Genomic DNA, 25,058 nt, shown 5'->3' on the forward strand with positions numbered 1-25,058 from the left:
CCTTTTATGACAAATGTCTTAGCTAAAATTTGCAACAAAACTTACCATAAAAGACCATGTTTTTGACTGAAAGTTTCCTACATAATGACTGTGCTACATATAAATTCGTATTTTGGGATTTTGCTTCAAAAATAAGTCTTTTCACTTGGAATTATATAGTAATAGAAATTTAGGGTTGGAAGGGACCTCAGGAGGTTCATCTAGTCCAATTCCCTTTTCAAAGTAGGACCATCCTCAACTAGAAGATTTCAGTAAGGGCTCTGTCAACTCAGGCCTTAAAAACCTCCAAAGACTTGACAGAAACATTTTATTTTGAGTTTCAGCAACTGATAATGAACAAACACATCAAAATTCATTCCTCTGAATCAAAAGGCCACTTTCAATAACTCAAGTCCAACATAAAGGCCTTTTGATAACTTCTGACAGTGCTGATTGTTCAAATTTGGAACACAGGATGTTTGAATGAAATACAGTAAACAAGGAATATTTGTAACGCATTGGATCCATCAAGTTTACAGATTCTATCTGAGCAGAAACACAGAAACTGAAAACCACACCATGCACCCAATGATCAGGTTAGTCTCATCCCCAGAGTCCAGCCACATCCTTAGTGGAACGTGACACCCGTAAGAGCAGCAGACGCTGAAAGACGAGTCAAACCTGAACATCTGAGATAAACCAACTCGTGACTACCCAACAAGGATAGTCAAACCTAACACAAATTAGTTAAACTCCTTAATGTATTCTTTCTAAAGAAGATGAAATGAATTTAGTGATGGTAAAAGTAATACCAAGGCCCTTGGAGACTAACTGGACTTACTTACGAACTCCTATACAGGCTATGAGTCTCACAGTAACCCACAGCATAGATAAGATGAAGTGCAAGCTTTCCTGAATAGCTCAGGTACCTCAAAACATTTCTTGTATTGAGACAGGCTAGTTTGGTCTTCCTGCGCATTCTATGTTTGAATTCTCTAGAGACCTCCATAATAAACAGAGGTATAGCATCAGGCCAGATCTCTAACCTGAGAGATTATTCACCAATCCACTGCTGTTTCTAAATGTTGTTTCCATTAGCTTTCACTATGTAAAACATTTCCCCTTTACTTTGGTTACTCTGCCATTGAACAAGATCCCCAAATCTCTTCCTTTCATTAGCTCCATACACGTCTAGCGTATCTGTGCTCTCCTTCCTCACGTCCAGCATGCAGAAATATCTTGCTTGCTTACTTACAAGCATCCTGCTTTGTCTGATACATCTGTATCTGATAGATGCTATTGGCTGGTTATGTTTCCCTTTTATTTCTAATTAGAACTCAGCATTTTTGCTAATAAAGTGGCATGAAATCTTGTCTACTAAAGAACTGCAAAGAAACTATTACTAAAACTTGAAAAATTCACTAATTCCTGGTGGAATCTTATCTGCAAGTCAGCTACAACAAAATGATTCTCTCTCAATAAATGAAAGCTTTAATTCCCACATCATACAAAGGCAAAAATTAACATTAGAAGTATGAATCACGCCCAAGTCTGAAGACTACTCCAGAGCCTCTGCCACACAGGACGAGTGGGGAAAACAGAAAAATATGAAAATTTTTATCAGATACCGTTCTGGTGCTATTCAGAAACACAAACAGCAGCAAAAGTAAGGGAAAAAAGGCAATTCCAATACACTGCTGCTTGGGAAGCTACAAGCAATAACAAAGACAAGAACTAGAGTTAGAGGACTGAAACTAAAAACCTAGAAGCATGAACTGGAAACCACCCATTCATTCTCATATTAAAGCAAGATAGCTTTGGGTAAGCCTTTGTTAAGGGTCTGTATAGTGGCTACCACAATAAGGCCCTGTTCTATGACAGGTGCTCTATGCTATAAATATAGGGCATTGTTACACGATAAATAAATAATGAACATTAGCAAGTCTACCTCCTAGCAACCAAACAAGCTGGAGAAAAGTGGTCTTCAAATTTACAACAACTACACTACTAGGCCCAAGTCTGATAAGAAGTTCCCAAAGCAGGGGAAGAAGCATGCTAGAAAGGACCCAAACATCCTCCCTTTTCTCAGCCTCTAAGATAAAGAAAAGAAGATAGGTCCTCACCTAGGCACTGCTCAGAAACGAGTGGCTCTCCAGATTGGAGAGCAGGTTGATTCCTTTAGAACAGGGGTGGGCAAAATGTGGCCCATGGCCAGATGCAGCCTGCCAAGCCATTCAATCTGGCCTGCGGGGTCCCTAAAAAAATTTAGAAAATTTATATTTATCTGCCCCTGGCTGCCTCTCATGAGGCCCTCAATGGCTTGCCAAAACTCAGTAAGTGGCTCTCTGTCCGAAATAATTGCCCACCTCTGCTTTAGAAGCTAGTTAGGAAAATGGGGGGTTGGGGGGAATGGGGATGACGACAATAGATAAAGAGGAAGGGGGAAAATACATTCAATTACAGTAGTTTGGGAGAAGAGCTAAGAGATCTAGAGAATGAGTGGATGAACACAAGGCAGACACTGAAGATGGCAGGAGGAAAAACAAACAAGCACACACACCATGGTCTCTAACAGTGGAGGCCAGACTTTTGACAGCTGTGACACAAATGAGCCCTGCATCCTCCCCAAGTGTCACTCTAGTCCCCTTCCTCTAACTGATCATCAGCCACTCTTCTGTTCCTTGCCCTATGCTCCCTGCTCAGTCTGCTGCTGTGATGTGCCCCACACAAGAGGCTGCCTGTGCCATTTGTGGCACACAAGCCATGGATTGGCTGTTTCTGATCTACAACAAGGGAGAAAAAAAAGGTTTAAAAACACAAACAAGTGGAAGGAAGGTTGTTTGGAGATGACCAAAAGCAGTAGCAAGCTGCACTAAAAGTACTGAATACGTAACTGATAATGCGTTATAGTTAAATTGAATATATTTGTATGCTTAGCTTGCACAAGATCTGGCTTTACAGATGCAGCATCTGATGAAGCAAGCTTAGGCTAATGAAAGCTTATCAATCTCCAATTTAGTCTATAATGTGCATCTCTACCATGCCTTCTGCCTAACTTCAGACTAAGGGAGCTAACTACTTCTCTCTGTTTACAGACGCTACTACACCAATATTGGCATAACCCTGATGCAGGCTAAAATAAGTTGCATTTATTTAATTAGACCAATTAAAAAAACCAAAATGAATGTAGATAAACCAGTGCAAACCCCTAACATAAATGGATTTAAAATAAAATCACTTATTTAACCTGTATTTGATCATTTACCAACATAAATTGCTTTATAGTAACTGAGTTATCTACACTGAGCTACTTAAACCAGTGCTGAAATTTGAAATAGATTTCATTTAACTATTGAAATGTTTCCCATTTAAATAACCCAGCCTCTCGCAGAATAGTAGATGTTGGGTGTAACACTTCAAGCAACACCTGCTGGTCACTGACCACAAGGATGAAGATTACTCTTTTTTTTTTTAATCTTCAAAGAATGGCAAGGTGGGGTTGTAGTAAGGGTGTTAAGTAACCCTTGACTAAGTCTGAATTGGTGCCTTGTATCTCACAATAGCCTGCTGAATTTTTTTCATTACTGAAATCGGCTGCTTAAAAACTTTAGACCTTTTTTTCCCCTAATAGTGCTAACCATTTAAATGTAATTTGTTTTTTTACTCCACAATGCATTCACTTTGTAAAAGATCCTTTTTGTTTAGCTAAAAGCACAGAAAACAGAAGTGTAAGCTTTTATAAATGTTTTCAGGCAGTGAAACAACAGGAAAACTCAACATTCCCAGCTTTTTACTACGGTTGGCATGGAGTTGTTTATGAGTTGTTCTCTCTCCTGGCAGAATGTGCATGCTTACAGGGCTTGGGCTAGATCTGGTAAAGGTTAACATTTCAATAAAAAAATTTAACTTCTGAATCATTATACCCACTCTTACCACATAGTCAAAAACAAGTCAGATTTCTAAGTGTGGGCTAGAGTTCAACAAATAAGGAAAAGACTACAATGTTGCTCAAAATAAAGGTTAGATCCAGGAAAATGCCAAACAGAGGTTAGATGTTTGGTTATTGCTTAAAAACTTTTACAATTTCAGTGTTAAGATGTCATCATTATTGAAGAGGCAAATTCTGAAGTCCAACTCTTTAGTTTACAAGTTCTTTTTAGAGATTAACTAAAATAGTGGGAGCCAAACTTTCTGGCTAGTAGCCACTAGTTAGCTCCACACCCTCACCGAGTGCCACTCCAATCTCATTCTCCTACAGCTCTGCTTTCTGCTCCCTACCCTATATGGCACTGTTCTGCCTGTCCCGATCTGCCACATGCCACACAACTTGTGGCACCTGCACTGTAAGTTGGCCTCCCCAATCTAGAAGCTACTTGAACTGCCTTAAAGTAATTGTATGCTATACACTGTCGAACACCATACTAGTGCAGTTGAACACTTATCCTTACCAAACTCAGAGAGGATCGCCCTTATCCCATGATACACAATGTGGACTAAGTGACATCAGTATTTTATGAAGTGTAATTAATATGGACATAAACTTCTTTATACACACACGAACTAAACAATCCATTATACCAAACCACTCTCCCCTACACACTGACTGAATGGAAAGGCAAGATTTTGTTATACAGACTGCTTGCTATAAATTCAGTTGACATAAACTGTGAAGAATATGTAAAGAACATGATGTGACATGTTATGCCAGCTATCATGCATGTTTGGTCAACTCAAAGTTGGATCAGTACGTAAAGATGGGTATCCTACTCCTATTCGCCACCAATAGCATACTGCTAGTGTAAAAATAGTTCTAAGCACTTCTTGAAAAAGTTTATTACATGGGCATTCTACCCTGATCAAACCAAACCTAATAACCACAAGCCAAAAAGCAAGGTGGCCAACCACAACGACCTAACGTAAATCTTCATCACCTGTCCTGACATTAAGAATGCAGGAGATAACTGAAAATGCTTACTACAATGACTTTTCTGGTCTCTGAAAAAAGCAAGGTAAAGGCCCAGCAGACCAGCACTACTGCAATTCTGCATAGGTGTAGGGCCTGGGAGAGAAAGATTAATCTTCACAGCACCACCAATCCCTTCTACTTTTGGAAAGGAGCTTTTCCCTCCTCTCTCCCACAATCCACTCATGAATTAAACGGAAAGACTGGCACTTACTTTTACTCTGCTCCTGGTGGGGGAAGTAAACTTACCCAATAGTAGCTTAAACACTAGCCGTATCACTCTTGTCCTGTTCTTTTGCTTTCCCCCTAATAGGGAATAACAGCTCATCTCTAATTCCAGTATTTTATCTGTTGTGCCCCTTATCACATCCCCATGCATTTTGGCAGGAACAGAGTGAATCAGTTTTAATCCTACCCCCAACCTTTTGGAGCTGGCTATGGAGACGGTTTTTTCTTGCCAGTGTACCTCCTAGCAAGAGATACTTTGTTACACAATTAGCCAAGTGATTTCTGGGGTAGACTTGTATGTTATCCCTAAACTGTCAAGCATCAGCCATTGCCTGAAGATGGGAAAATGCTGCAGTCAAGGTACCAGTGGCCTGATTCTTCAGCAGTTACTGTTCTCCTTCCTACAACCCCAATTCCATATTTTTAAACAAACACGTAATGAATGCACTGTAAACTACAGAACTGAGGACTGAATTATAGAAATACAATGCAGGGTTCACATTTATGTAACATGCCACCAAATTTAAATCCAACAATGGCACAGATTTTAGGAAGCTAGCTTGGCAGAACTATTATTTTATGCTTTATGGGGGGCAGATAGGGAAGGAGGAAGAAATCATTTTGCTTTAAAATATCCAAACCTATGGGGCTACCAGAAACTGAAACAATAAAAACACGCCAGGTGGCACTTCCTAACACAGCACCCCCACACGCACAAATGTAATGAAAGCCTGAAGGTATGCAAATCATTAAAAAAAAAGTATGCACACCTTCCTTCAGCAGAGATGCCAATTTAATTTGCTGGAGCCAAAACAAATCCATGTTTTTTTCCCCTTCCAGTGTCTCCCCCTCTCCTCTCCCATAATTTCCCACCAGCTGATGCTCTGCAGCTGCAGCAACAACAGTCTGTCTGTAACAGCACAGACATAGGATGGTTCTTAGCAATTCACTAGCTTCCTTATATTGGAACAGAGAGCACTTACACATGTTCCGGAGGTGGGGGTGGGCGGCACTTTAATAAGCGCAGCTCCAAGAGCTGCTCTACTTAAAGCATCACCGCATCTTGTGCATCAGTGTCCCCATGCTTGAAAATGGCAGCGGGGACACTTGAACGAAAGCCTGTTTGACAAGCTTTCGTTCAAGTGCCCCCCCACACTGTTTTTAAGTGTGGGGACACCGATACACGAGATGCAGAAGGCTGCCAGAGCGTGGCTGGAATTGCGGCATGTTGGAGCAACCTCAGCATTTGTGTATAGGCCCAAAGACTTAGTGAGTTAAGAAGGATTTCTGTAGAGATGACTGTTTAACTTTGTGTGAAGAAGCATTAGGTGTTTATGGCTAGTCCTTTATCAATCTAAAGATGTCCTACAATGTCCTGCTAAAAGCTATGAATTCCTTTAAATACCTGAAGGAAAAAAGAAGAGTTGCAAGATGTTATGACAAGAAACTTAATTATGTAGTCAGAGAACTGGTGTCTGAGAGAAAATATAAGGCTTATACACAAAGATGAATGGATAAATAAGTATTTAGCAAAATTGATAAACATCTCAAACCACTTCCCATTACCACTCACATTTTAGCGTGGGGTATGAAACAAAGCTGTCAGGGGATTCCAGTGCAAACTAGATGCTTTTTTTGAAAGTCATCCTTATACCTGTGGATTAAAAGTTGTTGTACTTACAGTATTTGGCAAATTTAAAAGAAGTCTAGCATATATATAGGCTAGTGTGTGTGTGTATGTGTATATATATATAAATATATGTTCTCCCCAGAATGTGTAGGGAATGGCCATTTTCTGTCCATACATACACAGCCTACACCTGTCTAAAAGTGTCTTTCCCCCTTACCTCACCAATGAGGTCTGTAGCAATGCAAGGGAGAGTCTTGTGTACATGCTGAAGTCTTGAAAGCTAATAAGCAGAAACTTAGCAAGCAAACATCTAAATAACGTTGCAAGTCTTCATGAGAATTATGTGAGAATTTCAGTGAAATATCAGTGAGAATTATGACTTTAGAACTGATAAGCTAAAGTAGACACAGAAACTGGACAAATGCTGCTGGAAACAGGGGTGGAGGGAAGCAAAGTGAGTCTTCTCAACCAAGGATAGCGAGTTCAATTGATTCATCATCTCAAATGTGTTTTTCCCCGAGAGGAACTGTGCATTCTCTGTCACGTTCAGAACAAGTCACACACGTACACACACACACACCTCCAATGAAACACTGCTCCCAACTGTGACCTTGACACTCTTTTGTAATGATCTTCCTGGTGGGAAGCCAAAGGCTGATGCGAGGCCTCTTCCAGCTGTTTTTTTCAAGTTTCTTACACTCCCATGACAAGGATTTTGCCGTGGGAGTTTCATGCTCATCACATAATGTTCACCTATCCGTGTGGAAAGGCAGCCTTTGGGGAAAATGCTGACAGCCCTAGCCACAGGATCACAGCCACAGAACAGGTTCCACGCTGCTAGCAAGCTACCCACAGTGCCCCAACCCTCAAGGGGAAGCACCACTGCCACAAGGATGGGGAGGGAGGGGAACACTTCAGCTTCTAGTACTATCCACTCCTCCACCTATGCCCAGTCTTTGAACAGGGCTGCACCTATGCTGAGAGTTGGAGCACCCTGGGGAGGGCCCTAGGACACCAAAGGCCATTTACAGACATGCTCCAGGAGGCAGGGGTAGTGCTTAAATGAGTGCTGGGTGTCACCCGTGTCAGCACCCCATACTGAAGAATGGTGGTGGAGGCACTCTGAACTTAGTTTAAAGTGCCCCTGCCACCATTTTTCAGCGCAGGGCTGCTGATACACGACACTGGAGTCTGCTGGAGCACGGTAATTACAGCATGTCAGAGCAGCCTCCCTGCGCATGTATAGCAGCCCCAACAGCCCAGGTGAAGGCAGAGGGTGGGAGCGCCCTGGGGAGGGCCCTAGGACACCACAGCCCATTTGCAGACATGCTCCCAGAGGCAAGGGGAGCACTTTAATTAGCTGACTGACAGCCATGCTAATTAAAGTACCTGGAGTTTCACAGGGCATATCAGCATCTCCACGCTGAAAAACAGTGGCAGGGCGCTTTGAACTGAAGCTTGTTGAATGAGCTTTAGTTCAAAGCGGTGCCCTGCCACCATTTTTCAGTGCGGGGATGCTGATGCACATAATGCTGGAGTTGGTTGGAGCACGGAAATTACCATGCTCCAGCAGACTTGATTAATTGAGCCTGCTCCGATGCACTGTAATTATGGCGTGTCACAGCAGCTTCTGTGCATGTGTACAGGAGCCCCAACAGCCCAGGTGAAGGCTGGGGGTTGGAGTGCCCGGGGACCCCACGACCCAAGAGAGGGCCAAGGACTTGGAAGCCCTGGGAAGGGGCCTTGGACACCACAGCCCAGCTGAAGGCCAAGGGCTGGAGAACAGCACAGCCCAGGTGAAGCCCCAGGGACTGAAGGGTGAGGGGTCCTGCCCTGACACTGCCCGCAGCGCTGCTCACAGAGGGTCTTTAGTGAGCGAACAGCCCCCCTGCCTCAGGGCAGCTCCCTGCTCCTTCAGCCACAGGCCGGGAAAGGAGGGCAGAGGGAAGCGCTGAGAGGAAGAGACCAGGCTGTGAGCGGAGGGAAGCACTCACTTTCGTGCGGCCGTTGATCTTGTAGTCGCCCAGCTTGCCGTTGCAGTGGCGGATGAGATCGTCCATGCTGTTCATGAGCAGGCCGATGGTGTGACAGCCGGGCTCCTTGCCCTCCACCCAGGTGATCTTGTCGCCGCGGATGTCCTTGGACGAGTCGCTCTTCTGGCTCACCAGCTGCCCGTCCGTGAAGCGGCCCGTGTGGTGCAGCGCTCGCACCTCCTGCGCCACGCGCCCGCCCACCTCCTTGCCCAGGAACTCGTCCACCACGCAGATGCCGTGCTTGTTCATGCAGGGCACGATGTACTCCAGCGCCAGCCGCTGCGGCGCCAGCGCTTTGGTCTGCCCGTTGGGTCGCAGCGCCGCCGGCCCCCCCGCGCCGGCCCCGGCCCCGGCCCCGGCCCCAGCCCCAGCCGCGGCGCCGCCCGCCGCGCCCAGCTCGGAGCGGTCACGGTACAGCTCGGCCTCGGCCTGGCCCACGTGGTGGTTGCCGGCCGCAGCCGCCGGCTCCTTGGCGGGCTGGGGCTGGGGCTGAGGCAGCTGCGGCTGGGGCGGGGGCGCGGGCTCGGCGGCGCCCCCTGCCGCCCCACGGCACAACAGCTTGTGCTTCTTCCAGTGCTGGCGCTGGTGCTCCTTGCTGCAGTAGAAGGAGCTGCGGCAGCGGCCGCAGCGCAGCAGGTTCTCCATCTTCCCGCAGAGCTCGCAGTATTGCCGGTCCCGCTCGTCCGCCCCGCCGCCGCCGCCGCCGCCGCCACCGCCGCTGTCATTGGCCATGTCCTCCCCGCCGCCCGCGGGCCGCCTCACTGCATCATGGCTGCCCGCCGCCTCGGCTGCCGGCGGGGGGCGCGGCCGGCCGGCCTCGGGGCGCCCGCACGCACGGCTGCGGCTCCGCGCTACGGCCGCTGCATCGGGGAGGGCGGGAGCAGCAGCAGGAGGAGGAGGAGGAGGCGCCACTGCCTCTGCCCGCTCTGCACGTACGCCACTTCCAGCCTGGGACGTCAGGCGGCCCCGCCCCCTCTCCGCCCCGGCCTCGGCCTCGGCCTCTGCCTCCGCCCGGCGGGCAGCGAGGGGCTGCGCGTCGTGGGACGCGTGTGGTGCGAGCCGCGCTCCTGACTGTCACCAGGCTCTCCGGCCGGGCCCAAAAAATCCGCCTGGGCCGCCGGGAGTGGAGGCAGGCCGTGCTCAGCTCGCCCGCCCGCGGGTTCCACAGACGTGAGGGGCTAGGTGTCACAGCCCCCGCCTGCCCAAGGGCTAGGAAGCCAGGTGGGGTCGGGTCTGGTCACGCCAGAGACATAAATAAGCATCCGAGTGTGTCTCAAAGGCGTCCGGAGTAGGTACGCATGCCACTTCTGAGGGGGTCTAGTCCTGCCTCTGCAGACTCAGGCACATGAATGCCCCGTGCCTCCTGAGGCATGGTGGCCACCAGTGTCAGCAGCAGGGGCATGGTGGCAGCGAGCAGGGACCAAGTGCAGTCTAGGCAGTGGCGGGTGACGAGTGGTGATCGGCAACCGCCCACAGACACTGCAGCAGTGTCGGTGGCACCCTCATGCACCCCCTATGTGGCGTCGCCCGTGCTCAGATGGTAAAGACGATTTTCCTTATATCCAGTCTAAAACGGTCTTCCAGCAGTTTGTGACCATTAGGCCAGGGGTTACCAACATCTTTATGTTGAGGACCAGCAAACCACAAAGCAGAAGTGACCATGGATCGGCAAGCCACAGAGCAGAAGTGACCGCAGACTGGCAAACAGCGGCCCGGTGGTGACTGGCATACTGTGGGCACGTAGCCAATGCTTTTTTATATGCGGTATAAAAAAGGGTTGGCCGCCAGTCTGCAGTATGCCAGTCACTTCCAGTCCACGGTTTGCCAGTCCAGGATCGCTTCCAGTCTGGCAGCCAGCCCTCCTGCAGGCCGGCAGCCAACCCTTCGTGGCCCAGCACCGGGCCGCGGCCCCAGGTTTGGGAACCCCTGCATTAGGCCTCATCTTCCTTTGGGGTACTCTGGTGAACAGATGTTATCCCAGTTCCTAGTGTACTTATAGGCTGCCACCAAGTCCCCCCGTGAGCCTTTGCTTGTCCAAGCTGGAGAGTCCCATGCCTCTCAGCCTAGCCAAGGCTTTGTCTCCCACCTCTGTAGGGCTTCAAAGCCTCTACGGATATTCTCCATGGGGACAGATGCCGCAACCCAGCCCATCTCTACTTCTGTCAAGTGACATTTCACGTGGATGCAAAGAACTGTGTCACCAGGAGGGTGGTGAAGAACTGGAGCAGGCTGCCCAGAGAGGTTGGGGACTCTCCATCCTTGAATGTTTTTAAGGCCTGGCTGGACAAAGCCTTGGCTGGGATGATCTAGCTGGGGATGGTCCTGCTTTGAGCGGGCAGTTGAACGAGATGAGGTCCTCTCTCAGTGTCTATGATGGTGGTGATTCCACCACCTCTCTGAGTACCCCATTTCTATGCTTCACTGCCCTCCTTGTGATGAGTTCTTCCTCCTAAGCTAACCTTGCTGCCACTTAGGCCCATTGCTCCTCCTTGGCTGCCACCACTGAGAACAGTGTAGTTCAGGGGTGGGCAAAATATGGCCCACAAGCTGGATCTGGCCCGATAGGCAATTTAATCCAGCCCATAGGCACCCACCAACTAATTGTACCCATTGCAGCCCACACACCTTGCTTCCACCCGCCTGCATGGAAGGGCCGGGCCCATCCAGCACTCAGCTTTGGGACAGGGCTGGTGGGGCTGCCACTGCTGCAGCCCCTGGGGGACCTCCTTGGCTTCCCAGCATCCTACTGGCTCCGGGCAGCAGGCAGGGAAGCAGCAGGCCAGAGGCGGGGGTGGAGCATGGGGCTGGTGGCAGTGCAGAGCTGGTACCTAGAGGGCCAGCGAGAGTACAGAGTCCATGTGGGCAGGGTGTGGGTGTGAGGGAAGGTTGGGGGAATCTAGGAACGCCCCCATACTCTCCCTCCATGGTGCACAGCCCCTCCGGCTTGTGGTGTTTGTGCCCTGTGCAGGCACTGCCGCCCAGTGGTGCACAGCTCTGGCCAGCGCTGCACATGGTGGTGAGTGCAGCCAGGCTGGCCTGTCTCTAATGCATGGGGCTCCATTCAGTGTATGTGCAGCTCTGCACCCACGTGGGAAGCCCTATACGATGGACCTGGGTGTCTTCTCTGCAATGGAGCCCTACCCCCTGCTTCCCAGTGGAGTCCTGGGACCGGCATGGCAGCGGGTAGGGAAGGCAGCCGGCCGCATTGCGTGGGCTTCCCCCACTGGCACAGAGCCGCACATGCACCACACGGAGCCCCATGCTATAGTGGCAGATGGGCTGGGCTGGGCTGGGCTCCTCGCCACCATGTGCAGCACTGGCACATCAAGTGGCAGTGCCTGCACAGGCCATGAGCACCCTGAGCACCTGCCGCTTGCTGCTGCTGCTGCTGGCAGGGCTGTGCACCCTACAAACCCCACGGACCCACACCCTGCCCACACAAGCCCCCCACACACATTAACCCCCCCAACATACCCTGTTGCCTCCAACACACAACCACACCCCCTGGCAATTCCCCACATGCACACCTCCACACCCCACCATATACCCCCCCACAATAGTTTCATAGTTTCTAGGGTAGGAAGGGACCTGAGCAGATCAACTAGTCTGACCCCCTGCCATGGCAGGAAAGAATACTGGGGTCAAACGGCCCCAGCAAGATGTTCATCTAACCTCCTCTTAAACACCCCCAGGGTAGGAGCCAGCACCACTTCTCTTGGAAGTTGGTTCCAGACCCTAGCCGCCCTGACTGTGAAGTAGCGCCTTCTGATATCTAACCTAAACCTACCCTCTGCCAGCTTGTGACCGTTATTCCTGGTCACTCCTGGCAGTGCTCGGGGGAACAGTGACTCCCCCAATGCCTGCTGATCCCCCCTGACTAGTTTATAACAGGCCACTAGATCCCCACTCAGCCTTCTCTTGTGGAGGCTGAACAGGTTCGGGTCCCGTAGCCTCTCCTCATAGGGCCTGCCCTGCTGCCCCCTGATCATGCGGGTGGCCCTACTCTGGACCCTCTCCATGCGGTCCACATCCCTCTTGAAGTGCGGCGCCCAGACTTTATTTTTTAGTTATTGTGCAATCATCTCTATTTGCAGTATGCAAACACAAATCATGACACAGATATTTTTGTAATAAATTTAAAATATGGTATAGTAGGTGTTTAACTTTTAGTGTATGATTTGGGGGGTGGTTTTCTGGTTCAAAGATAGCAACCCTCCTCCCAAAAGAAGTACTTCTGGGGGGCAGGGGGAGGGACTTCCGTGGGCAAAGGTCAGAGGTTAGGGGCAGGACTTTGGTCCCACAGTGGTTACCAGTGGTGGAGCACCTGTCAAGGGGCGGGGCTACCCTTGCGGCCCTCGACAGCTCACCAAAACTCATTTAGCAGCCCTCCAGCTGGAATAATTGCCTGCCCTTGGCCAAGCTCCATCCACTTTGCCCTTTGTCTAGCACCCTTCCCCTACTGCTAGAAAGAAGATAGAAAAGGCACATCAAGCTGCTGTGACATAAAAAATGAGTGTATGTGTGTGTGTGTGGGGAGGGATTATATTTCCTTGGTTTCATGTAATCGCACTGTGGTTTCTGGTCTATACTGCGAATTTTCCCTTCTGGCTGGGCAAATCTTTCACCTGCCAGGAGAAGACAGGGAAGGATTTTTGAAAGAGTTTTGGACAGTGGAACAATCGCAACTGCCACGAGACAGCTTATTCAAAATAGTTTTAAAGTTCATGGCATCCCTTAAGCTTAAGGCCTCAGAATCTTCAGCCCTAACAAAAGGATATCTGCAGTAACACCAAACAACTCTTTCAACTGAGATACGCCACACATTATAAAATGAGGCTGAAAAGACAGACCCCAGCCTTGGGTGTCTTGGGTACGAAGAGGTTAAATCTGTGTTCCAGACCGGCTGGTCTGTTGACATTGCTGTTGTTTGCTGTTGACACTAAGTCATTTTTGCCCTATATCAAATTCAAATTCAGAAGATGACATCTAAGGGGGCCCGGATGTCAGATTAGATGGAAGTAGATTAAGTGTAACAGAGAACACTAGCCCCGTTACTAAGAGGCAGAGCAGCCCCTTTAAGACCTGAGTCTACAGGAACACCGAGCACCAGGAGGGTAGGGGTTAATAGCAGCACAAGGACCCAAGCCAGTCAGCTGGCAGGAAGGGGCTAGGCCTCTGGGCACATAAACTCCAGGGCCCAGGGTGGTAGGAGGAGGGTTCTCGCAAGTGGCCAGGGGAAGAGAGCTCCTGCATGGCAGGAAGAATGCTGTGGCTAATGAGGCTTAGGAGCCTATAAGGTACCCAGAGCTGGGGGGTGCTCAATGCTTGAGGAGCAGTTTGGTGTTCTTAAGGAGCCAGAGTGTGGCTTTTATGACTTGTATTATGTTATAGCCCAGCGGTGCATATTTATGTTATTGTTTTATCCAGTGGACTGGGTTGAGGCTATCTGGGGAGGAAGAGGCCTCATTGAGGCACACTACTGTGCAAAACCCCAGTACCAGGGGGGTGATCAGACCCCAGCACCAGGGTGGTGCAGGCCAACAGTTATATACCATCTGAGAGGGGAGGTTTGAACCGGTGGATAGCGACCCCTAGCACTGTGGTAGTAAGTGGGTGGCCTCTTGCCTGAGTAATACCATAATTATTGTTCTAGCAAGGTGTGGCAGGAAAGATAGGTGGGTGGATAGTTCAGAGACAGAGGGTCAGGCCTACGTTTGACAGACCCGGGGATGGATCTCTGTCATAACAAGCCATGATGAATTGTCTGATGGTTTGCCTAAGACCAGGGAGATTAGGCTTGACTTCCTGCTTGGCCACAGATTTTGTTTGTTACCATGGGCAAATCGCTCAGTTATATTAAGGAATCCTATACATCAGGGGTTCCCAAACTGTGGTATATGTACACCTGGGAGTATGCAAGACGTCCCAGGAGGAGGTACATGGGAGAAAATGAGTAATGGCAGATGTAAGTTTCATTATAATAATAATAATAATTGGCATTTAAGAGGTTAAAATATAAGCTGTATGCTGGTCGGAGTACACAGGGAGCTAGTAAATCTGGAAGAGGGTACTCAATAAGAAAGTTTAGGAACCTCTGCAGTAAACTACTAAGGCCTATAACACTAGAGTTTCTCTCTGATGGTAGTGCTGTGTGTTGCCTTATGCTTTGATGAATATTGCATAATAAAGGTAAGAGCCACATAAACTTGAGGTGTTGCAGCTTTCAGCAGGGTTAAGAAAAAAGCAGTATCATATAAATTTACCTTGGGACAATAATTATCCTTGGGATTAATTTGGACTCAAAAGACCATTGCACCAGTGTTTTATGCACACCACACGTTCCATCACACTTTGTTATTGGATGCAGTTCAAGGTCTTGTCCCTAATGGATTAGTACCTAATTACCCACAACCCCCAAAAACAACAGTGCTCAACAGAAATGCTAAAGCTGACTGAGTCCAGCTTCAAATATTTGAAGGGGATTTTTTCATGACTAAGACACTACTTTCAAGAGATTAGATTGTGCACAAGCCCTAATGTTTGTGGCACATAACAAAATAGTTCAATGGAAATCTTCCTTCAATAACAAAAAATGAAGAAATAACTTGAGGAGAGAAAGCTGAGCAAAAAGAAATCTGTGACTTGGATTGCAATTTCCACATTGGAAAGCTTCCACACTGGAGTTTCCACAATATGTTAAGTCATTTCTAAGCTATTGTTTGTCTCCCAACTGTTTCTTCTCTGAAAAGACAATGGAAAGAAAATGTGGAAAGGGAAATGTGGTATACAACCAATGTCCAAAGTGATGGTCACCACAGTAAAGGTTCAACATTTATATGGGGCTTTCCCCCCCCATAAATTATTCCTCTGTCAGCACCTGCTCTCCTACCTAGTAATTACTGGGTGGATAAATTCTTCTACACAGCCTTGAAGTCTGCAGAAGGTATTTGAAAGATGAATGGGGAGTGGTTAAGTACATCAGCTTCTGGAGAATACAAACACAAGACTGCAAAACAAATAAACAACTGGTCATGAGCAAGATCCTTTTGGATAAAGGAAGCTACTGTGATGGACTCATTAAATGCCTAAAATAAATAGTAGTTGGGCCAGCTTTATATTTTAAAAAGTAGTAGTAATAAGTTAACATTGATATGATGTTTCTATAGTCTAAACACTGTGAAGACATTGGCACTATTGTGACAAGATTGTATCACCTGTCTAAGCCCACAAATAAAAACATGGTGCAAGTCAATCAGTCAAAGCACTACTCTAAGACAAGTTCTGCCCTAAAAGGAAAAGTGCTGGAAATTCTATGGAGACCCCAGTGGTCCTTGCTGTTGCTATCACTCTTTTATTTGGAAGGCACTACAGTGGGGAATGACAGTGAAAAACCCTACATAGATTGTAAAAGACAACAGAAGTAAGCAGGGTTGATGAAAATCCTTTTTTTGAGTGAGAGAGAATTTAAAAATCGGATTTAAAAAATTTTTTTGATTTAATTGTATTTTTATTTCACATTTTTTTTATTTTTAAGATGCTTAAAAAAACAAACAAACCCTATATAAAGATAAATAGAGCTCAAAGATATCATCATGGAATGGGGATTATAACGTCTAATTATATACTATTTGAAATTACTATACTGCAGTTGTTCAGGGATGTAGCGGGGCAGTCAGAAAGGCCAAGGCAGAGATGGAACTGGGACTAGCTTCCCAGATTAAGGACAACAAGAAGTCCTCTTTTAAATACATAGTGGGTAAAAAGAAGGTTCTGGGTAAAGTGGGGCCCCTGCAGGACACGTTAGGAAATTTGGTCGTCACACCAGACGACAAAGCCAACATATTTAACGATTTCTTTGCCTCCATTTTCCTAAGCGGGGACCAGAACAGTCACCCCCCTACTGGGCCCCGCTCAGGCCCCAGGGGAGGCACACCTAGGCCAAGGGTTAGTGAGGAACTAGTTAGGGAACTTCTGGAGGGACTGGATGTATTCAAGTCAGCTGGTCTGGATGATCTCCACCCTAGAGTACTGAGGGAATTGACTGAGGTCATTGCAGGACCCCTGACATGGCTTTATGAGCACTCATGGTGCTCTGGTGTGGTGACAGAGGACTGGAAGAGGGCCAACGTGGTTCCCATCTTCAAAAAGGGGAAAAAGGAGGACCCGGGAAACTATAGGCCAGTTAGTCTTATCTCAATCCTGGGCAAGCTTTTTGAGAGAATTATTCTGGTGCATATCCACAAGGGGCCAGCAGGGGAGATCATGCTTGGGGGCAACCAACACAGGTTCATTAGTGGCAGGTCCTGTCAGACCAACCTGGTGGCCTTCTATGATCAGATCACCAAATCATTGCAGGGGTAGCAGTGGACATAGTCTTCTTGGACTTTCGGAAGGCCTTCAGCACTGTCTCTCACCCTGTTCTCATTATGAAACTGGGGGACATTTGTGTCAACACCCACACAATCAATTGGGTCGCCAACTGGCTGGAGGGCCACACCTAGAGAGTGGAAGTGGATGGGTCATTTTCGACCAGGAGGGATGTGGGCAGTGTGGTTCCTCGGGGCTCGGTCCTTGGGCCCGCACTGTTCAACATCTTCATCAGTGACTTGGACAAGGGGGTAAAAAGCACCCTGTTCAAATTTGCTGATGACACTAAGATGTGGGGGGATGTGGGAATGCTAGAAGGGAGGAATAGGCTGCAATCAGACCTAGACAGGTTACAAGGGTGGGCGGATAAGAACAGGATGGGATTCAACACTGACAAGTGCAAAGTGATGCACCTGGGGAGGAACAACTGGCACCATACCTACAGGTTGGGGAACTCCATTCTTGTCAGTACAGAGGCAGAAAAGGATCTTGGAGTTGTCATTGCTGCCAAGATGAACATGGGCCGGCAGTGTGGGGATGCAGTCAGGAAGGCCAGCCAGACCATGTCATGCATCCACAGATGCATCTCAAGCAGGTCCAAGGAGGTGATCCTCCCCCTCTATCTGGCACTGGTCAGGCCGTAGTTGGAGTACTGCATCCAGTTCTGGGCTCCACACTTCAAGAGGGATGTGGACAACATGGAGAGGGTCCAGAGGAGGGCCACTTGTGTGATCAGGGGGCAGCAGGGCAGGCCCTCTGAGGAGAGGCTACGAGACCTGAACCTGTTCAGCCTCCACAAGAGAAGGCTGAGTGGCCTGTTACAAACTAGTCAGGGGGGATCAGCAGGCACTGGGGAAGTCCCTGTTCCCCCGAGCGCTACCAGGAGTGACCAGGAATAACGTGGCAGGAGGCACTACTTCACTGTCAGGGCAGCTAGGATCTGGAACCAACTTCCCAGAGAAGTGGTGCTGGCTCCTACCCTGGGGGTCTTTAAGAGGAGGCTAGATGTACACGTTGCTGGGGTTGTTTGACCCAGTACTCTTTCCTGCCATGGCAGGGGGTCGAACTAAATAATCTACTCAGGTCCCTTCCGACCCTAGAAACTATGAAACTATGAAAAAAAAATTGATGGAACCTTTTTAGAAAAGCTTTATTAATGGGTCACAACAGGCTATGGAATATATTGGGGGCCCAAACTTATGGGGTTCCCAGAGGCTCCTCTATAGATTAGTAGTTTTCTTTAATGTTTACTCTACCCAATGGGACTTGGCACTTAATCTAGAAGGTCCCATTAAGCATCTCCATGATGCTTGGTTTCAGTTCTCAAACTGCAGATTTGTGTCCCCAGAGATAATGTCCTTGTTAACAGCAGTATATGGAGATGAGACATAACAGTCTCAATTATCTACTCATCAGCCCTATTGTCTCTCTACAAGTTTGTGTATGTAAGAGTCAAGCCCTTACCTCTCTCTAAAAGTACAAAGTCTCAAGAAGTTAAATGAATAGAGGACTGTTGAAGGTAGAGTAGATCTGGGCAAGGAGGAGGAGTCAAGAGACAAATGCAAGAAGGGAGGGGCAGTAGAAACAAAAGAGAAGCCTTTTGAACAGAATATTCCAGAAGTCTTGAGGAGTAAGTTTCTGAGTATAGCCTGTCCATTAATTTGAGATCTAGTATGGGAATGGTATGGTAGAAGAGGAAAACCTGTCATGGCAGCAGGCTTGCCAGGCCATAATAGACCTGTTTGGGAATATTGTAATGGTGTTTATATCAAACAACAAGAATGCACTTTTTTGTAGAAGTTGATTATTAAATCAATGCTTTCTCTCCAGTGACTTAAAACATGATTTAAATCAAATTGATTTAAATCAAAGCCACCCTTGAAGTAAGTGACAGCCATAATTAGAATTCAGCACCTCCTGCTTCATACCTGCGCAAGACTACTTTCCTCCAGACTATGCTGTCTTCTTGTTCCTCAACCTGATTTGTTTTATTCTGTTGAAACTATTACTGGTTGATTTAAACAGTGGCATTTTTCAAGCTTGCTTTTTCTTCTGAACAAGTGAACCATAGTGAGTTTGCAGCTTTTCCAAATAAAGTAGGATTGTTTGTCTGAGTCTGATTCTCTGTTAAGCTCACTTCCTTTCAAATCGGGACATACTGTACAAAGTATATCCACAAGACTATACAAGCACACTTTTGCTGAATACACATTGTTTTCCTGAGGTATTCAAAGGGGTAATTCAATTTATTACATTCAGTAATACATTTTCCCCCCTATTTCTGCAAGGCTATGTAAAGTCTGCGCATACTAATTGATCCTGGAGCAACTCTGGGTTGCTCCACAGAATTGAAAGAAGTCAACTTGACTAACCAGCATAATTCTCCCATGTGCAGTTGATTTTTGTAGAGGAAGTCATATGGAGTCTCATCCCACGAGTTGTTGAGATGCCTCAGCTTCCTTTGAGTTCAGTGGGACTCCACAGATGCCAGTGACTTTCAGGATCAGGTGCATGATTCTCAAGGTGTCGTCGCTTATCATAATAGAATGGAAACATTTTGCACTACTCTTATGCAGGTACAAATAACCTACATAAGATTCCTTACCATGGAAAATCGAGCCCAGGGTTTAAACAAAGGGCCAAAATCTGCCCTTGTTTGCTACTTTCAGTTTACAGTAATTTGTAGTCACAGAAGTTTCCTCAGATTTCTGCAGAATCCCTCTGCCATTGTAGCAGGGGAGAATTTCTTTCCAATCAATGAATTCCATGGCCTTGAACTAAACACACATTTAAAAGAAACTAAGGTAACCTCAGATCATTTAGTCTAAACATAAATAAGGATTCTGGATGACTTTTTCTAAACTTAAATAGCTTCACTTTTAATACTGTAGGATTCACAGAAGTTAAGGGCTTTCAGGCTCTTCAACAGAAATTGCTTCTCCTTCAGCAAACTTTACTGAGATGGTATGTAAAATACCTCTCCACAAACACATGTTATTTCCTTATACAGAAAAGATAGAGGGGGTTAATAAAGATTCATTACTGCAGTAAACTATCCACTCATGTTTAGACTTTTTCAAGGAAAAAAACACACTATCTGTCACAGGACAGTATGTTTTTGTATCTGAGCACACTACTAACTTGCAGAAATACTTAGCTGCAAAGCTAACAAAATTTAACAAGAATTTTACAGAATTCACACAGTCTTTCTGCCTTTGTCCTCATTCTAAACTTTGTACTGTGGAAAGTTCAAAGACATATTCTACATTGTTTGGATAATTTCTCTCTACAGGGGGGGATGTCTACCTTTTTGCTGAAAAAAAAAGAAATCCCTGTCTTTCTAAGAACTGACCATTATGCATATATTTACCCTTAGGCCCAAAGGTGGCTAAAGTCTGATTTATGGCCAGAAAAAGCTTTTTTTAAAAAAAAGCTTCCCCCTCTCTACCCCCAAAAAAACAAAAATAAACAAAAAAACCCAAACCCACTGTGGGTGTGATGTGACTATACTACTTGTTAACGTGCCAGTAACAGTTCTGAAAACAAGAGTCCTGTCTTTCCAATAGAACAGGTCAGATGGGCCATCTTCAAGTGGAAATTTCTCTACAACGCCCCAGAAATGTTCCTTAAACCTGATGCCAAGAAACCATCTAGATTTAGAAGTGACACAAATCTAAAGAAAGCCTCTTCAGCATTTGACGGTGCTATAGTGGGATCCAGGGTAATCATAATGCGACTTTTTTCCTTTGCATTAGATGTTTTGCTACATACCCTTCTGTCAGCATGACTCAGCATCATCACATGCTAAAAGAGCATCAAGGTGAAAACAATGTGTAGCAGTGTTAGGGTATGCCAGGCCATGATTATTTTGCATGCAACTTTAATCTATTAGATATTATATCTTCCTTTTTCGTCTCTTATAGTTGCTGAGGGAGAAATTCTCTCCCTTGCCAAGCTCCTTTTTCTGAGATAGGTAGGAGGATGCCTATGGACAACTAGTGCTTCTCCAGAACCTCAGGAAAAAAAATGATAGGAATTGAAGTTCTGGTCAGACCCAGGGAATTCATAAGAGTCGCCTGCAAGGCCTTAAAAAACAAATTAGCTTTAAAGCTATGAGTTGGGTATCGCTGAATTAGAGGGTCTTTTAGCCTCCATGCCCATTTATTCTAATTGCTTGAAGATTGGCAACAAGGAAGCTAATCAGAGTGGCAGCTTTTATAAAGTGGGCCTCTTTCTACCGGAGGCAGATAGAACTCATGCCCCAATGCTATAATACGACCCAAAGAACAGTTAGCAATTGGTGTCAGTAGGCGCATCTACGTGTGCAGTTTACATTGCACAGCAGTTTACATTGCACAGTAAATTCAGCTGCATGAAACTGCTCCCAAGTATGCATCTACATGGGTGCCAGTGTTGGAAACAAATTGAGCATAACCAGTGACGACGCATAGGGGGTGCACAGGGGTACACATGCACCGCCTGAGAGCAGTGGTGCGCCCCCTGTCAGGCCGTGCTCCCTGTTTAGGTAGTGGGCCAGGTGGCAGGTGGGAGAGCTGGTGCCCCCCCTGCAAGCACCAGCCAGGGAGCAGGGCCACCACCAAAAATGGCTGCATCGCTTCCAGAAGTGGCCATGGGACCTCCGGAAGTGGTGCGGCTGCTTTTTCTGGCAGCCCCGCTCCCTAGCTGGTGCTTGCAGTGGGGGCACTGGCATTTCTGCCTGCCCCCCAGCCTGCTGCCTAAACAGGACGCGCAGCCTGACAGGGGGTGCACCGGTGCTCTCAGTGGGTACATGTGTACCTCCTACTGAGTATGAGATTAGTCTGATACGCAGTAAAGCATACATGGAGACATGCCCAGTTACTACCAGACACCAGGTAGAATAAATTAGTCTGTGCAGGGGTCCATAAGAAGTGCTAGTTAAATAATACACTGATTGTGTCTTTTGTGCTCACTCAGTTGAAGGTCACTCAATTGCTTCTATGACCTGTTCAAAATGTTTGGACTTGCTGTCAACCTCATGAAAACAAAGAACCTTTACCAACCCATCCTAAACCAATCAGCTGCTCCTCCATGCATTACATTTGGAAGGCAATCCTTGGAGAACATTGAGCATTTCCCCTACCTGGACAGCCACCTTTCCCAAAAAAATACTTATAAACAACAATATTCAACACTCTATAAAATTTGCCACTGCTGCCTTTGGACATCCCTGAAACTGTCTTCCAGGCTGTTGTCAGCTCTACCCTGTTGTACGGTGTGAAACTTGGATGATACGTTGGAAACACCTGAAAGCTTTGGAATTACCTTTAGTGATGTCTTCAGAAAATCCTCATATGAATTGGAAGGAGAGAAGAATGGATGTTAGCCTGTTGGCTGGACTTTAATTGTTGCTCCAAGTCAACCATACAAAAGAAGAAGAAGCATTTTGGCTCAAGCCAACACCACCAGTCACTGCTTATAATAAATAGAATTGGGGTTTTTTGTTTGTTTTTAAAGTCACCTTAATTTTTTGAGAGTCCCAGGTTGATAAGCACCCCCACTCCTCTCTCTTTGAAACTGGTTGGACTTGTTTTTAAAGGCAGTGCTGCTTTTTTTTTTTTCTCATGAGACTTGGCAACACTGCTACTAGCATTGAAGCCATGTTTATGTTGCACTGGCTCCATTGGACATCATAAGGATGGATGCCTGCCAACCGGCTCCTAAAACAGATCCTATAGTCTCAGCTCGCCAATTATCACTGCTCCAGAGGTGGGCAAAAATGTGATTCAAGGACACCTTGAAGGCCAGTCTGAAGAAATGCTATAGTAACAGTAGTACACGTTGTGCCTGGGAAACTCAAGCACTGAATCATCCCTAATGGTGCTGTGACATACAAGAAAGCATCAATAATTTTGGGCAAGTTTGCCTCACTGTGAAGGTGGATAGATGAAAAAGACAAAGGAAAGAGCAGTGACCTGACATCACCAGGATCTACTCCTTCCTCCTGAAACAATTCCCCCCATCTGCAGCTAAACACGCAGATGTTAAAACAGCCTTCTCCACCATCTATAGAGGTGGAAGCGGCTGACTTCCCTATTTACTGGAAGACTGTCGTCCTCGTACTGAGGGACTGCAAACAACAATGCAGGGGTCCAGACTGCTGTGACTGGATTGCTTTGAATACCTGGGCCACCTCCCCTAAGCTAGCTACACTATTTGGTTTAAATATACCCTATGATAGATTCTAACCAATGGCTCAGAGGTGAAAGCCTCTCAGTTTTCCTTTATATTTATTCTCCACCAGGAGTTTTCATTTGAAAACTTGATATTGCTCTCCTTGACCACAGAAGAAGTTTTAAATATTTTGCACAATAAGCCTTTACCTACTGATCAAGCAAAGCACAGAGCATCTTGTGAAGTACAGAGCCTTCACCTGTCATGAAGTCAGGGAAAAGTAAATCTGCTGGGTACTGAGAACTGAGGCAGAAGTTCTTTGCAGGGACATAATGTACAAGCAGAAGTCAGTGAGAATTAAGAGCTATAATACAAAGCACTCAACATCCTGCAGGATCCAACCCTTGATTAACTGATTTTTTAAATAACATTTTATGTACACACTGCAAATTGCAGTGTATAATGATTTAATTAAGTGCTATTCCAAAGTCTTAAAAAAATAATTAAAAAACTCTTTAAATCTGTGAAAGAAGGTTAGAGCATTAACTCCCAGCTGATTTTGCTAATGTCCAGTCCTAATGATAACTTTTGTTATGAACATTATTGCATGTGGGACTGTTTCCACTATACCCCACCCAAACTTCTGGGGCAGAATTAAAGATCACTTAAAATATGATGAAGACTTACCTCCAAGAGGCGCTCCTAAACTTTTCCGTATCAGAAATTAATTTGACGTCTTCTTTTTTCAATTCCTCATTACTAGAATAGTCGATTTTCTACCATAAACAGTAGAGATTTCAAGACAAAAAAGAGCTCAAAATACTTGCTAATATGAAAGGGGAAACTTGTTTCTGTGTTTCAGTAATCTAGGAGAAGAAGGAAAAGACAGTAGTCAGGGAGTTTTATACAGATAACACTAACTGAGGGACTTGTTATTACTCAGTAGATGCAAGTCTTGTGACAGGGCAACTTCTGGGAAAGACTGGGTCTGAACTTCATTTTTTTGTTTGCCAGTAAACAGATCTTTCCTTCCTTTCTTGGAAAATGGAAAGGTAGTATTATTGTGCATGCAGTGCTGTCAATAGGTACAATGCTACATAAAACAAAAGACAAAAGAATCTACTCTGAAAAGTGTACAAATAAAAATAAAGAACTGTTGCTGGAATATGTCAATTTTGCTGTATATGAAATTTAAAGTGTCTCTAATATAACGTGTCCAGTTGACAGCAGGAAATTAATGTATGCATTATCCATTCTTGGGTTGTATTTACATTGTTTTACCAGAGCCAGGTTTAGGAGTGCTGAAAGAGGCACAGCAAGGCTGGCTGTTGCCCCAACAATTGCCTGCTGTCTAGTTTGAGTTTATATAGCCAGTGTGGACAGGGCTTCTCCCTGAGGGATGACTGACTCCACCTAATTGCTGCTAGTTTGGACTGGATCTGCTCCAGCCTTTTTTTGGGGAAATGTTTTCATATTTCGAGTCAAATTAGCCAAATCAGTTCTGAATCCTATCAATTGAGGAACACTCAATCATTCAAATACCATATATGTGGTGCTACAGCCAGCAAGTATTCTTCACCCCCGACTCTTTAGCCAGGGGTTTCAGAGGCTCCCAAATCCAATTGTGAGCATCCTACGTGCAGGCTTAAGCCTGGAGACTTGGGGTTCAGATATCCCTAATTCTCACTTGCCCTTAACCACGGGC

The 25,058-nt window shown here is 46.3% G+C and overlaps 1 protein-coding gene across 1 annotated transcript in view; it reads right to left on the bottom strand.

Moving 5' to 3' along the window:
* Positions 1-9,760, bottom strand: part of EGLN1 (egl-9 family hypoxia inducible factor 1) — a 46,663-nt gene extending 36,903 nt beyond the window's left edge. Inside the window, exon 1 of the mRNA XM_090044012.1 lies at positions 8,795-9,760. Coding sequence (XP_089900138.1) covers positions 8,795-9,565 — 771 coding nt within the window. The 5' untranslated portion in view covers positions 9,566-9,760. The remainder of the gene's footprint in view (positions 1-8,794) is intronic.
* Between the last annotated feature and the right edge of the window lie 15,298 nt (positions 9,761-25,058).

This window comes from Crocodylus siamensis, chromosome 1 (genome assembly GCF_052110815.1).
Source record: "Crocodylus siamensis isolate JL-2025a chromosome 1, ASM5211081v1, whole genome shotgun sequence".
Classification (NCBI taxonomy): domain Eukaryota; kingdom Metazoa; phylum Chordata; order Crocodylia; family Crocodylidae; genus Crocodylus; species Crocodylus siamensis.